The 15,974-nt window shown below is 33.6% G+C and overlaps 1 protein-coding gene across 1 annotated transcript in view; it reads right to left on the reverse strand.

Annotated features, from left to right (window-relative positions):
* The window catches only part of LOC139503366 (uncharacterized), an 81,800-nt gene that overhangs the window by 50,399 nt on the left and 15,427 nt on the right, over positions 1–15,974 (reverse strand). The window contains exons 3-8 of the mRNA XM_071293137.1: positions 15,699–15,797; positions 7,049–7,147; positions 6,528–6,626; positions 5,312–5,410; positions 4,423–4,521; positions 3,006–3,104 (exon numbers count right to left, since the gene is read on the reverse strand). Of these exons, the coding sequence (XP_071149238.1) occupies positions 3,006–3,104; positions 4,423–4,521; positions 5,312–5,410; positions 6,528–6,626; positions 7,049–7,147; positions 15,699–15,797 (594 nt within the window). The remainder of the gene's footprint in view (positions 1–3,005; positions 3,105–4,422; positions 4,522–5,311; positions 5,411–6,527; positions 6,627–7,048; positions 7,148–15,698; positions 15,798–15,974) is intronic.

Here is a 15,974-nt window from a genome sequence, read left to right on the forward strand (position 1 = left end):
GGCAGCAACTATTTACTTCATTTTTTAGGGAGGGAAAAGGGGGGGGGGGGGTAGTGGGGGCGTGGGCTATTGATTTTTCCAGGACAAATTTTGGTGACAAGTCAAAATCAATTTTAGCATTATATATATATAGTGGCAGCTGAGGGTGAAACAAAGAATTTTTTTTTCATGGCCAAAAACTGGAAACATTTCTTGTTTCCAAAACAAAATCCATAGCTCACCCCCCACCCCCTTGCCTTTATGTTTTATACTCAACTATAATAGCCCCACCCCCATGCCTTTATGTTTTATACTCAACTATAATAGCCCCCCCCCCCTGAAAAGCAATTGGTTCCTGCCTTATGGGTTCGGCAATGATGCTGCATTGAGTCTTAATCAGGGGTTAATAAAGTACGTGAATTTGTTTTTAACAAAAAAAAATCTGTAAAATTTAGACAACAATTTCTGTAAACAACTATACTAATAATTATCAAAAATATCAATTTTACTCAAAAATAGTTTCCTCCTTAAATATATACACGGTAAAACTAATGTCCTAAATGCCTTGTTTTGTGTTCCCTTAACCTACACAAGGCCTACATTGACTATCGACTGTGTGTAGATAAAACATGATTTAAACTACATGTAATCATTGAGTTTTATCAATGGGAACGCAATTGTGTTTAGTTTACGTGTGAGTTACACTAACACAACACCGAATTTAGGTCAATGTGAACACGGCCTTATATAAAATTTTGAAATCTAAAATGTAAAAGTGCAACAACACTATCTACACACTTTAGACAAAACAAGCAATGATTTTTTTTGTATTCAGGAAAACATTTATTGTTATAAAATATTATTATTTTCTTCCCCTGAGCGCTTTAGGACCGTGCGTACAGACTTATCTGTGCGGTTTGGGTAGTTTTAAATGTTTTTAGATATATAAAAGTTTTAATTTATTTTGCATATCTGAAAGATATAATCGTTTTTGGTGAAGATCTGGATTTAAAATATTTTTTCGTCCTATGCTTGAACAGATATTTTTTTCATCAATTTGGGATTTGGAATTTAAAAAAAAAAAAAAAATACCATACCGCCTCCTGCCTTTTGAAGTTCAATGATCATTCCCTAAACATTTTCCATCTGAACTTATTATTTTTTTTAGATAAAAACTACATGTTAATGTAACCCAGGACATGCATGAAATATTTGTCACTGGACTTTAAGCAACCAACAACCAATCAATATATAGAACATTGTCTTGGTATAAAGCTGGCATTTAAGATAACGCCTTCCTCATATTATAGATATACATGATATAGGTGACCGATCCCCTCAAATATTATCTTGGTGTTTTCTTCATTTCATAATGAAAGTGATAAAGTTCATAAAGAACGCTGGAAAAATTATCGTCACCATCATTCTGTTATATGACATTATTATGTATGTTTCCTTAATGATATATACAAAAAATGGTGTCTTATAAAAGAGGGACGAAAGATACCAAAGGGACAGTCAAACTCGTAAATCTAAAACAAACTGACAACGCCATGGCTAAAAATGAAAAAGACAAACAGAAAAACAATAGTACACATGACACAACATAGAAAATTAAAGAATAAACAACACGAACCCCACCAAAAAATAGGGGTGATCTCAGGTGCTCCGGAAGGGTAAGCAGATCCTGCTCCACATGCGGCACCCGTCGTGTTGCTTATGTGATTACAAATCCGGTAAATACTCCAATTCGGTAGGTCAAATTCATGAAAGGGAAGGGAATTGTAGTTACGACGTAAGGAACATATCCGATATCATTTGTGAAACGGTTATTCCATAACGGTCAACCAACTCGTGATGGCATCCGTAAAATTTACGAAGGGATGATTTCAACTTTACCATTTGGAACTCTTAAGGCAAAGGCACAATATAACAGGCATCGAAAACTATATAAGCATGGGAACTATGAACAACTATCAAAGCTAAGGATTATACGACTTTCCCGAATGATGACGACTATATAACAAGATATGATGACGCCGTCGATGAAGCGTTTTCTAGAATATCCTCCATCCGCAACACTCAGACATAACATTTAGCAAGCAGGGATGTGGCAAAATAGTTGCTCACAATATAGCTCGATTAATTTTATAAAAGTATATATGGTGCAGTTAATAAGTAGTAATAAAATACAGAACTCTAAATTAATATAAAAAGGGTGAGATCAATTCAATTTGAAGAAATCAAACGTTATACAATGTTAAAAAATATTGTTGTTTGTCGTTGCATATATAAACACGTGGTATATAGTTTTGTGTCGGTTTTGTTGATCATTTACATATAATGACATACAATAGTTTTAACATATCATTGAATGATAACGATAGCAGATTATGTCAAATAAGAGAATAAAACAACACCGTGTCAATAAAACGTTATTAAAAATAATAAACTGCAAAAGCTTATTATCATTTAAACGAATGTGTATGTGTTTGTGTATTATTTTAGTGAACGATAAACGTGCAGTGAAAATTGATTATGTTAAGGGCGGTGTAATTGCGCCGTCATCTTGTTCACATTGGTTACGAAAAGATGTTCGGTCAACGTTGACAATCGAAACATACATGTAACCAACGGCAAGTTCAACTACTGGAAGTCATCTCGACCAATCAACGTATTCCCCAATATGCAAAGCATATTCGAATTTTTCACATTTAAATTGCATTATTTGCAAGCTTTAGTACTAAAATTGTTATGATATTGTGTTTTATCGATAAATAGTGACCTTAACATTTTAAAGTCAACAACATTTTCCATGGTTCTCCATTTTGCAGTGCTTGTCATGGAAGATATCAATTTGTCACTTATCACTTATGTTGCAACCTTAAATAATAGTTTACTAAAGAGTAACCAAACACACTGCATCAAGTGTTGTCTAGTTTGAAATCATATATGATGCAGTACATTAAGTTTTTGTCGTTATAGCTAATTCAATACGTTGCAAGTAAAACTTATAGTCCACTGACCTGTCCCTTAATATTTAGATCAATACCACAATCAATCAGCATCTTGACCATTTCTGTGCTTTTGTGCAATACAGCAAAATGCAGAGCAGTGTTACCATACTGGATAGAAAAACATAATAATAATTTTAACAAGATATGAAATAAAACAAGAAACAACTTATAACATTAAAGGAAGTAAAACAACATAGATTCGCACTTAGTTTTATACGAATTTGTCATTAGTTCATATTGCATGGTGCATGGATGCATTTGAGCTTAATGAATATGCATAGATTGATTATTGTTTAGGGATCAGCTAAAGCCCGACTACAGCTGCTGGAGTTTTTCTTGCTGTGATGAGGACCCAATGGTGACATTGATATTGTTATTTCACAGAACGTATAAAAGGAGATTTGGTTTGATTGACATCGAGACCCCTATCCACCTTCGTTTAAATGAAGTGGATGTAAACATTTATAAAAAATCGTAAGGCCTTCAACAATGAAAACAAGCCATAAAGCATGTGGCGGGGTTAAACGTATTTATATGCTCTCAACCCTCCTTAACATGGGACAGTTGTTTAACAGCACAGCACATGAACATACTATACTTATAAATTCAAAAAGTCTTAACTTATCAGATTGGAGAAAAAACACCAAACAAAAATACATAACTGACGTGCTGTTTATGTATCTTTTGTCTCTGTTAACAAAAAAACTCACATATTACAGACACATGAATACCTTATCTATGTGAATACAAACATATTGATGACAAAGCAACAGTATTTATATTTAAAATGTTAAGTCCGACATATTATGCGTCAAATTTCTTTTCTGGCGCCAATTGTCGAAGCTAAAATTCCTACCTGTACAATCGTAATAACACTACATGTTGCTGTCCGTTTTTTTTTCTTTCAAAACAATGCTAAATTATGTTTCTTTAATGATATATAAAAATATAGTGTCTTATAAAATAGAAGACATAGGCACAATATAACAGGCATCGAAAACTATACTAGCATGTGCACTATGAACATCTATCAAAGCTAAAGGCTTATACGACTTTCCCGAATGATGACGAATATAACACAGAAGATGATGACGCCGTCGATGAAGCGTTTTCTAGAGGGTCCTGCATCCGCAACACTCAGACATAACATTAAACAAACAGGGATGCGTCAAACGGTGTAACGTGTGTTTGTATAAGACAAAATAGATGCTAACAATATAGCTCGATTAATTTGGTCAAAGTATATATGGTGCAGTTAACAAATCGTAATAAAATACAGAACTCTAAATTGATATAAAAAGGGTGAGGTCAATTCAATTTGAAGAAATCAAACGATATTCTATGTTAACAAACATTGTTATTTGTCTTTGCATATATAAACACGAAGTTCATAGTTTTGTGTCGGTTTTGTTGATTATTTACTTACTATGTTCTGTGTATTTAGATCAATACCAGCATCAATAAGCAACATGGTGATTTCCGTGTTTCTTTGTCGTGCAGCTTCGTGAAGTGCAGTTTGACCATTCTATACATAATTACATACAATAGTTTTAACATATCATTGAATGATAACGATAGCAGATTATGTCAAGTAAGAGAATAAAACAACTCCGTGTCAATAAAATGTTATTAAAAAAATAAACTGCAAAAACTTATTATCATTTAAACGAATGTGTATGTGCTTGTGTATTATTTTAGTTAACGATTAACGTGCAGTGAAAATTAATTATGTTAATGGCGGTGCTATTGTCGCCGTCATTTTATTCACATTGGTTACGAAAAGATGTTCGGTCAACGTTGACTATCTAAACATTACCAACGTCAATATGTAGTTTTGTTGCTCACTCTAACAGTGCAATTTCAGTAGTTTCGAGTACTTATATCAGTGTGCTCTCATATAATTTTTATTTGATTTCAATTTTCAGTAAATGTCAGTTGAATATTGTTTATGTTTTATGTTTTTGTTGTATGATATTATCTCATCACATTTAAATTGTCGATGATTGTAAGCTGCACCACTAGAACTGTTACAATTTGCCCTTGTGTTTTCTCGATATTTTGTGACCACAACCTTAGGATATTTTGTTTAAGTCAACAAACTTTTCCGATGTTCTGCATCCTACAATGTTTGTTATAGAAGATTCTAATTGGTCACATTCCACTAATTTTGCAACCTTACTTTACTAAAGAGTAATCACACACACACTTGAAAGCTTATTGCATCTAGTTTGACATCATATATGATACAATAAATGAAGGTTTTGGTATTGACGATAATTCAATATGACTGTAAGTTTAACTGATATTCCACTGACCTCATTCTTTACATTGATATCAATGCCACCATCAATCAGAAACTTGACGATATCTGTGTAACCCTTACACACAGCAATGTGAAGTGCAGTGTCACCCAACTAGATTGTAAAAAATACAATTTTAACATGATATGAAATAAAACAGGAAGCAACCTATTGGACTAAAACAAGTTAAACAGCATAGACTGGCATTTAGCGTTTAGTCAAACTGGTACCCGATATCAGAGTTTTTAACGAACTTTTCATTAGTCAATATTGCACGGTGCATGGATGCATTTAAGCTTAATGGGTATACATAGTTTGATTATTGTTTAGCGATCAGCTAACGCCTGACTACAGCTGCGGGAGTTTTTCTCGCTGTGTTGAGAACCCAATAGTGACATTGATAGTGTTATTTTACAGTACAGTATAAAAGGAGATTTTGTTTGATTGACATCGAAACCCCTATCCACCTACGTTTAAATGAAGTTGATGTGAACATTTATAAGAAATCGTAATGCCTTCAACAATGAAAACAAACCATAAAACACTTGGCGGGGTTAAACGTATTTATGTGCTCTCAACCCTCCCTTAACTTGAGACAGTTGTTTAACAGCACAGCATATGCACATACTATACTAATAAATTCAAAAAGTCTTAAATCATCAGATTGGAGAAAAACACCAACCAAAATATATAACTGGCGTGTTGTTTATGCATCTCTTGTCTCTGTTAACAAAAAAAAAAACAAACACATATTACAGAGACACGAACAGCTTATCTATGAATACAAACGTATTGATGACAAAGCAACAGTTTTTATATCATAAATGTTAAGTCCGACATTATACTTCAAATTTCTTTTTTGCGCCAATTGTCGAAGCTATAATTCTTACCTGTACAATAGTAATAAAGTGTAACAGGCATCGAAATCTATATTAGCATGTGTACTATGAACAACTAGCAAAGCTAAAGACTGATACGACTTTCACGAATGATGACGACAATAACACAGAAGATGATGACGCCGTCGATGAAGCGTTTTCTAGAATATCCTCCATCCGGAACACTCAGACAAATGGATGCGTCAAACGGTGAAACGATGTAACGTGTGTGTGTATATGACAAAATAGATGCTCACGATATGGCTCGATTAATTTGGCAAAGTATATATGGTTTTGCACATATAAACACGTAGTACATAGTTTTATGTCGGTTTTGTTGATCATTTACTTACTATGTTCTGTGTATTTAGATCAATACCAGCATCAATAAGCAACATGGTGATTTCCGTGTTTCTTTGTCGTGCAGCTTCGTGAAGTGCAGTTGTACCATCCTATACATAATGACATATAAAAGTTTTAACATATCGTTGAATGATAACGATAGCAGATTATGTCAAATATGAGAATAAAACAACACCGTGTCAATAAAATGTTATAAACAAAATAACTGCAAAAAACTCATTATCATTTAAACGAATGTGTATGTGTTTGCGTATTATTTTAGTTAATGATTAACGTGCAGTGAAAATTAATTATGTTAAGGGCGGTGTTATTGTCGCCGTCATCTTGTTCACATTGGTTGCGAAAAGATGTTCGGTCAACGTTGACTATCGAAACATAACCAACGGCAAGATCAACTACTGGAAGTCATCTCGACCAATACGCGTATGGTCCAAATACTCATACGGTCCGGGACATATATATAAACACGTAGTACATAGTTTTGTGTCGGTTTTGTTGATCATTTACTTACGCTGTTCTGTGTATTTAGATCAATACCAGCATCAATAAGCAACATGGTGATTTCCGTGTTTCCTTGTTGTGCAGCTTCGTGAAGTGCAGTTTGACCATCCTATACATAATGACATACAAAAGTTTTAACATATCAGTGAAAGATAACGATAGCAGATTATGTCAAATAAGAGAATAAAACAACACCGTGTCAATAAAATGTTATAAACAAAATAACTGCAAAAAACTCATTATCATTTAAACGAATGTGTATGTGTTTGTGTATTATTTTAGTTAACGATTAACGTGCAGTGAAAATTAATTATGTTATTAAGGCGGTGTTTTTGTCGCCGTCATCTTGTTCACATTGGTAACGAAAAGATGTTCGGTCAACGTTGACTATCGAAACATAACCAACGGCAAGATCAACTACTGGAAGTCATCTTGACCAATCAACGTATTCCCTAATATGCAAAGCATATACGAATTTTTCAGATTTAAATTGCATTATTTGTAAGCTTTAGTACTAGAATTGTTATAATATTGTGTTTTTTCGATATATAGTGACCTCAACATTTGTAAAATTTTAAAGTCAACAACATTTTCCATTGGTCTCCATTCTGCAGTGCTTGTTATGGAAGATATCAATTTGTCACTTATCACTTATGTTGCAACCTAAAATGATACTTTACTAAAGAGTAACCAAACACACTTCATCAAGTGAAATCATATATGATGCAGTACATTTAGTTTTTTCAAAAAAAAAAAGGGACGTAAAACAACATAGACTCGCACTTAGCGTTAAGTCAAACTGGTACCCGATATATTACATTGTTGTCGTTATCTTGAAGTGCAGTATTAAAAAGAAGATTTGGTTAGATTGTCATTTATAATCAATCGTACTACCTTCAGAGTCATTGATGAGTCTTATGTAGACGAAACGCGCGTCTGGCGTTTTTGGTTAAAGTATTCATTAAAAACTTCTATTACAATAATGGACAAAGACAACTAGTAATTATTTGTTTGTTTTACAATTTATAAATTCTTGTCGGGATTCTATAAGGCAATCACAGTTTTATGATTGAAAGCTCATTTCCCTAATCACGATATAATAAACAGACTTATAAGTAAAAGGTGTGAAAATAAATGTTCCTGTCATAATCAATATTACCTACGGGCAATATCCCCGTACTTAATCCTATTTATTTTTAATCATTAGTAAACCAAACTATGACACGGTAATTAACAACTTGCAGTTATTTTCCATGAACAGTTTTAATCAATTTTAAAAAGTAAATTACCACTGATATTCGATAGATTTATTATTGATTTAATTAAAATACTTGTATCTTCTTTCAATAACAAAAAACACGTGTTATGTTACAATGTTTATTGCTAGTCAACACTATACCAGAACTGCATAACATAACCGGAAATAAACATTCGACTCCATACACATTCATCGGAATTATTCTTCATTGAATTCTTAAATTCGTGGTTCGCTGTGACCCACGAAATCCACGAAAATTGGTATATCACGAATAAAAATGAATCCACAGTATTCCATAACGGTCAACCAACTCGTGATGGCGTCCGTAAAATTTACGAAGGGATTTTTTAAACTTCACATTTGGAACTCTTGGTTTAATAGCTTCATTGTGAGCAGTAACCCTCTATCAAGAAAATCATGATAGGAAATGCAAGCACGGGAATATCGTATCAATTGGGAGATATATACCCCGTATGCAGGTGCTGCTGGAATGTTGCTACTTAGAAATGGAAAGTTCACAATTGGAAAGCTGAAATCATCTCTTTTGTCGTAAAGTTTTGTCTTCAACCGACCCTCATTGTCAATTTCTAGATGTAAGTCAAGGTATGAAGCCGACTTAACTGTATCTGTAGTATCCTTTATCTCCAATTCGATGGGATAGATGCGTTCCACATAGTCACCATATTTTGAATTGTTTAGTGAAAGAACGTCATCTATATAGCGGAAAGTAGAGTTAAAGGATATTGCTAACTTCTTATCTTTCTTCCTAAGAAGTTACTGCATGAAGTAAGCCTCATAACAATAAAGAAACAAGTCAGCAAGTAGAGGGGCACAGTTTGTTCCAATTGGAATGCCGACAGTCTGTTGAAAAAAAACGTCCTCCGAACGTAACAAATATGTTGTCAATCAAGAAATCAAGCATCTTGATAATATCGGTTTCAGAGAATTTTTTGTTTGAATCAGAGTGATTCTTTACAAAGTAGGATTTATCTCTCCCTAAGACAAAAGACTTGTATCTACGTTGGCCATTCTTTTTTATGAAGCAAAGTAATACCAACTCTTTTAATTTGTCTTTTAGTTTGGAATGTGGAATACTTGTGAAAAGAGTAGAAAAGTCAAATGTTTTAATACTGTTACAAGATGAAAGAGAGTTAGATTGTATGTACTCTAACAGATCTTTAGAATTTTTAAGTATCCACATCTGATTCACGCCACCTCTAGAATCGGCAGTTTCACAATAAAATTGAAGCCCGTTTTTGATTGCTGATAAAATAGATGTTAATAATTTAGAAAGGGGTTTCGTGGAGCACTTGGAAGACCTAGCAATATACCGTTGTTTGTAAGGACACTTATGTAGTTTAGGTATCCAATACAGTGATGGAAGATCAATTTCTTGATCTCTGCTTGAAATACCAAAGGAACAAAGAACAGACCTATGATTATCCAGGATTTCCTCTTTGGTAAGTGTCGTGAGGGTATATGTTGAGTTTCCTAGTGAATTGTCTATACCTAATTCGTTTATCAAGCAATTAATGTAATGACTTTTACAGACAAAAACGATGTTATTTGGGGCTTTATCTGCGGGGACAACAACATATTTATCATGGAGGTCGGATAGGTGTTTAGCAACATTTCGGTCTTTGAAGATTGACGTTGCATGGGCATTGATGGACCCATTCAGTTTTTTAATTATGATTTGTATTAACGACCTCACTGCCTTAATCCATTCGGATAGAGTGTCTACGTCTTCCTTATCGCACTTAGCCCATTGCCTGGCATAATCCTCGACTGAATCCATCAAAATTTTAAAATTGTATTTCCAATTGATGGATTTAGGCTCACGATATTAAGGACACATAGTGTTACTGATGGTATGTCAAGACAAAACTCTTTGTAACTATATGTAATGTATATGTGTTGATTTTGATATCATATGGCGACCATCTTGGAAAAAGCCGCCATTTGGAAACTTCAACTTTGTCCATAGGAATTTCTGTACTAAGGATCCAGGACTACTCACATCCCAAATCTCAACATGTATAAGTGAAATTTCTGATTTTGATTTTGATTTTTTATGGCGGCTATCTTAAAAAAAAACACGCCATATTGAAATTGCAAGACGTATTCATAGTCTATACTTTTTGAAACACCTCTCACTATTGTCACACAAAATTTGGATCTGAAACTGACCTTATATAAGTTATTTATGCATATTTTGATATTTTATGTAGCCATATCGAAATTGCAAGGTGGGTCCATAGCTAATATTTTTGAAATATCTAGAACAACTACCATGCCAAATTTGGTTCTTTTATCCACCAAACCCACAATTGTTCCACCAATCAGCCAGACTTATATATATGCAACGTCAAATAGTAAGTGGCAGCGGCACACATGATTACGTGTAACGTTTCCACAATCCTTGACATCCTAAACACGGCACCAATGTTAGGTTTTCAGTTCTATAATTCGCGTTGCTTTACGGTTACGTAGATTCTAAAGGAAACACTACTGTATATTTCAATATTATATGCAAATACAAGCATTACCATGGTTACGATATTCTACATAAATACGTGACGTCACATATATATTTTCGCAGTATGTTCCTGTAATCTGCGACATTTGAGCTCAAAACTTTACAGTGAGCTTGTGTACAATTTGTAAATTAGTATGGCGTTCATTATCACTGAACTAGTATATATTTGTTTAGGGGCCAGCTGAAGGACACCTCCGGGTGCGGGAATTTCTCGTTACATTGAAGACCTGTTGGTGACCTTCCGCTGTTGTTTTTTCAATGGTCGGGTTGTTGTCTCTTTGATACATTCCCTATTTCCATTCTCAATTGTATGTATATAGTTATATTGGATCATTTGCGGATCCAGGTAGTCCGGGGGTTGGAATCCCCCTTCTTTGGCTGATCAATGCATACGCATGGGAGCATATAGCTATAACCCCCCCCCCCCCCCGTTTTCACTCTAGGTTGAGTCCCCCGCCCCCTTTTAAAAAGGCTGGATCCGCCCCTGTGGATTAACAGTCATAACCAGTATATCATGTATAAATATATCAAAGAAATGTATTTTGGACTCGCCAGTATAATATTTTTTTCACAAGTTGTTGTTTCATTGACACATTCCCCATTTCAGTCTCTATTTTACATTGACTTATACATCGACAAAAAAAACTTAGCACAGTCAATTTGTAACTTAAGAATAAGCGCTCACTCTTTAAACATTGAGACGGACAGATATTCAAAAAAACATAGAGAAAGATCTGAGCGTCCTTGTTCTAATGCTCACTTGGTAAAGTTGAAGATAAGCTTCATTTTTTATTAAAATTATATATTCAAAGGGACGATTTTTTCGAAGACATTTATCAAAATTGTTATAATTTTATAAATGTGATTAAATCTTCTAAATTTGTATGGCTCTTGACCCAAGAAAAATGTTACTCTTATGGAAAAACTAGACTGTTATATTTATGACTAATTTGAATTAAGGAGATCAGGTATTGACACTTAGTCAAGTAAACAATTTGCAAATAAAAGTATATTATGTAATTCTTTTATTCACAAACTATATGTGGTTTTTGGCTTGATTCTGACCAATGTTTATATTCCAAATATATATGATAATGTATATGCCGCTATTATTATTGTTGTTGATCTATGCATTATGATATACTAAGATGTTTTTTTTTATGATATTGACTTTTAAATTTGAACTTTTGTGGATAGTTGTCCTTTGACAATCTTCTTATTTTCATATCGTATAGGGTTAACATAGAAATATGACAAATCTGACAGATGTTCCCTTGCTCAGACAGAGTGTTCAAACAGCTGGATGTATAAATACGAAGCCTCGTAGTGTAAAAAGGGGGGATTTTGCGCATACCAAGCCTACATTGTCGATTCATTTTCTTATGGTAGTGCATATATCGAGCTCCTCCTACTTTGCATAACTTTCATGATACTTATCATCTAAATGTTTTCATCCGTATTATGCTTGAAATATTTTTTCAGTGAAAGTTCAGTATGCACACATTAAATTGTTATGATGTGCAATACATACAAACGACCATAATCTTTGGGCCTTTTATCATAGCTGCCTCCGCCGTATCGATTTTTGTCATTGGTGAAGTCGGTACGGTGACCTATAGTTGTTATCATCTGCGTGATTCGGTCTCTGGTGGAGAGTTGCCTCATAAAATTATACCACATTTTCCTTTTTTATATGTATATTTCACACATCTCTCCAACCTTTATAATTGAAAATTTACTTTTGTAAAGTTGGCCAAAGACAAATTTCATTGTGAAAAGTTTTATTTGAGGGACCTGAACAACACAGTTGTAATATATCTGCAAGATCAACTTGATGTACCAAATTTGAAAATGGTGAGTAGACAAATTTGTTTGGATGGCAATGGTATTGATTTTAACCACGATAGCTGTGAAAAAAATATGGAAAAATAATTTCTTTAAAAATGTAATGCTAATACAAGCAAACGGTGTCAACTATAAGGCATTGTTCCAATACACACAAGTATCAGGATAGTCTACACATATTTATCAAGTTGTTACAACATATTCCTAGAAATATCTGCACATATGACAGTCACAGCTTTCAGCACATATATTGTGTTAAAGAGTGCACAAGCTGAAATGTCTCAACTGCTGTACTGATTACCATTCATGATGGTTTTGTTATTCATACATTGTCATATTCCTAAAGATTAAAGTTTTACTACAAATATCAGATTTTTTTTAATTAAAAATGAGAATTAGAATTAGGCAAAAGTCAGATAAACCAATCCAAGCCATTCTTACATACACTATGGCGAAACTAGAAATTTTTATAAAAAGGTGGGGGGTGTTAGAATGGACTGCCAAAGAGAGGCCAGCTCCAGTTATTCCCTGTATAATCAATCAACGAGCCCTCCCCATAAATCAGACTCTTTACAATCATCTTATTAACCAAATATTTTGAAACATACTTAATATCCAAGAAACAGACAAAACCATGAAAATACGGTATAAAATAAAATGCTTCGCTGAGTGCAGCCTGATACAACCGCAGAGGACTAACCCTGAATAGTTTGGGCAAATTTGGACCCAATATTTAAGCATGATACTATCTGAATTTTGATTGTGATCAAAGTTTTGACATAATATAGGTTTCTGACACAAAATAAATGTGGTCAAAGATCTTACATGTACAAATCTATCGCACATTAATGTCAGTGTGCAATTGAAGATTTCGTCTTGAAACTTTTAGAAAATTTGAAATTTGAATCCCCTAAAAAGATTGTGAACAACCCCCCCCCCCCCCCCCCCCCAATCCCAGCCTTTCCTTTGTAGCACAATTCCAGAGAGATCCATACACTTAAACACAAATTATTGTCTGGAAACGAGAAAAATACCTTTTTTGGACCTTTTTGGGCTCCTCATTCCTACATGTTTGAAGCAATTAACCCCAAATTCAATCTAAGTCTTTCCTCTGTTATATGGAGTATTGTGGTATAATTTCAGAGAGATCCATACAATTGCACACAAGTTATTGTCTGGAAACTAGAAAAATGCTGGGTTTTGGCCCCATATCCCCTAAAATGAATCCAAACCTTCTACTTGTGGTATTAAGTATTTTGGTACAGTTTTAGAGCAATCAAAGCAATTATACACAAGTTATTATCCTGAAACTAGAAAAATGCTTCTTTTGGGCGCCTAATTCCTAAATGGATTGGACTATCATCACCAAAATCAAACCCAACCTTCTTTTTGTAGTATTGAACCTTCTGAACAATGTTCATAAACATCTTTTCACTTAAACAAAAGTTATTGTCTGGGAACCAGTGTGTCTCCAGAACGATGACGAAATCATACATGTACCATTATACGATCCTAGAACATTTTTTGCAGTCGTATAAAAAGAAAATGTGGTATGATTGCCAATGAGACAACTCTCCATAATAGATAAAAATGACACAGAAATTAACAACCATAGGTCACCGTACAGATATACCCTGCGGTATATAGGCATATTTGTTTTTCATTCATTATTTTGTACATAAATTATGCGGTTAGTTTTCTTATTTGAATTGATTTAAATTGTTCATTTGTCATTTTAAAGCCTTATATGCAGAATAGGTTTTATTCATTGTTGAAGGCTATATTTATGCTTATATCGTGTTACATGACCGTTGGCATTTTTTGGAGGTCACTTTTTATAATTTGGTTATGCGTGTTACATGTGTTAGTCAGTTATCAATCAAATATGAGAATTTGAGTCAAATCATTGAACATGAATCTGAAAGTTGATGCCCCTTTAATTAAAGTATGCTTTCTTGAAAATTAAAGTTGGAATGTAAGTATTATTAGGATGTTTAAAACCTTATGACACTGACTATTGTATATATCGATGAACTGGTCTTTTAAGCTGTAAAATTCTTTAAAAGAATGACTCAAAACTGAATATATTTTGTCGGGATGAATAAGTACCCGGCCACGTCCAAGTTAAGTTAAGCCTTTTTCAACTAATTTTTATAGTTCGTTCTTATGTTGTACTGTTATACCACTGTCCCAGGTTAAGGGGAGGGTTGGGATCCTGCTAACATGTTTAACCCCGCCACATTATCTATGTATGTGCCTGTCCCAAGTCAGGAGCCTGTAATTCAGTGGTTGTCGTTTGTTTATGTGTTAAATGTTTGTTTTTCGTTCATTTTGTTTTACTTAAATATGGCCGTTAGTTTTCTCGTTTGAATTGTTTTACATTGTCTTATCGGGGCCTTTTATAGCTGACTATGCGGTATGGGCTTTGCTCATTGTTGAAGGCCATACGGTGACCTATAGTTGTTAATGTTTGTGTCATTTTGGTCTTTTGTGGATAGCTATCCCATTGGCAATCATACCACATGTTCTTTTTTATATATCTGAATATAGCTGGACAAATATACAAAAGAACAACATCAATAAATAACAACTTGCATATAAAACAGTGTGCAGTTATCAATTGATGGCATATATCAAGAATAAATAACTACCTTTGTCAACCATAATTTAAACTTAAATGCTTAAACCTAAATCATTTGACTGACACTAACAATCTATATACACATATAAATAATTCACCAAAATAAATGATGGTTTGTATATTTCGCCAGGTTAATCTATCATATAATGAAAATTGATTTATCGAACAATTAAAAAAATCAAACACTATATCCGATTCTACCTTTTAACAAATATAATACCATTTTTCAACTTGATTCCAGTTAAGAAGATACACATAGTATATAAGTAAATTCAATTTGTAAAAAGTACAATAACAAATATAACGAATATGAAATTATAACTCTGCTTTACCACGTGATGTTCACATATCCAACAAGCAAACAAAGTTAAACTGACCTTTTCCTGTAAATTAATATTAATGCCAGCATCAATCAGCATTTTGGCGACTTCTGGGTTCTCTTTTATTGCAGCAAAATGGAGAGCAGTTTTACCATTCTGATTAGATAAAAAACATATGCAAATTTCAACATTATACTTAATGAAAAAAAGCAATATTTGTCATGAAAGAATAATACGGCTCGGCTATTTTATTGGTAAATCAGGAGTTGAAAAAAATATAATTTGACATTCATATGTATTACCGCAGACTATACGTATGTAAATATATTAGAA

This window comes from Mytilus edulis, chromosome 14 (genome assembly GCF_963676685.1).
Source record: "Mytilus edulis chromosome 14, xbMytEdul2.2, whole genome shotgun sequence".
Classification (NCBI taxonomy): Eukaryota; Metazoa; Mollusca; class Bivalvia; order Mytilida; family Mytilidae; genus Mytilus; species Mytilus edulis.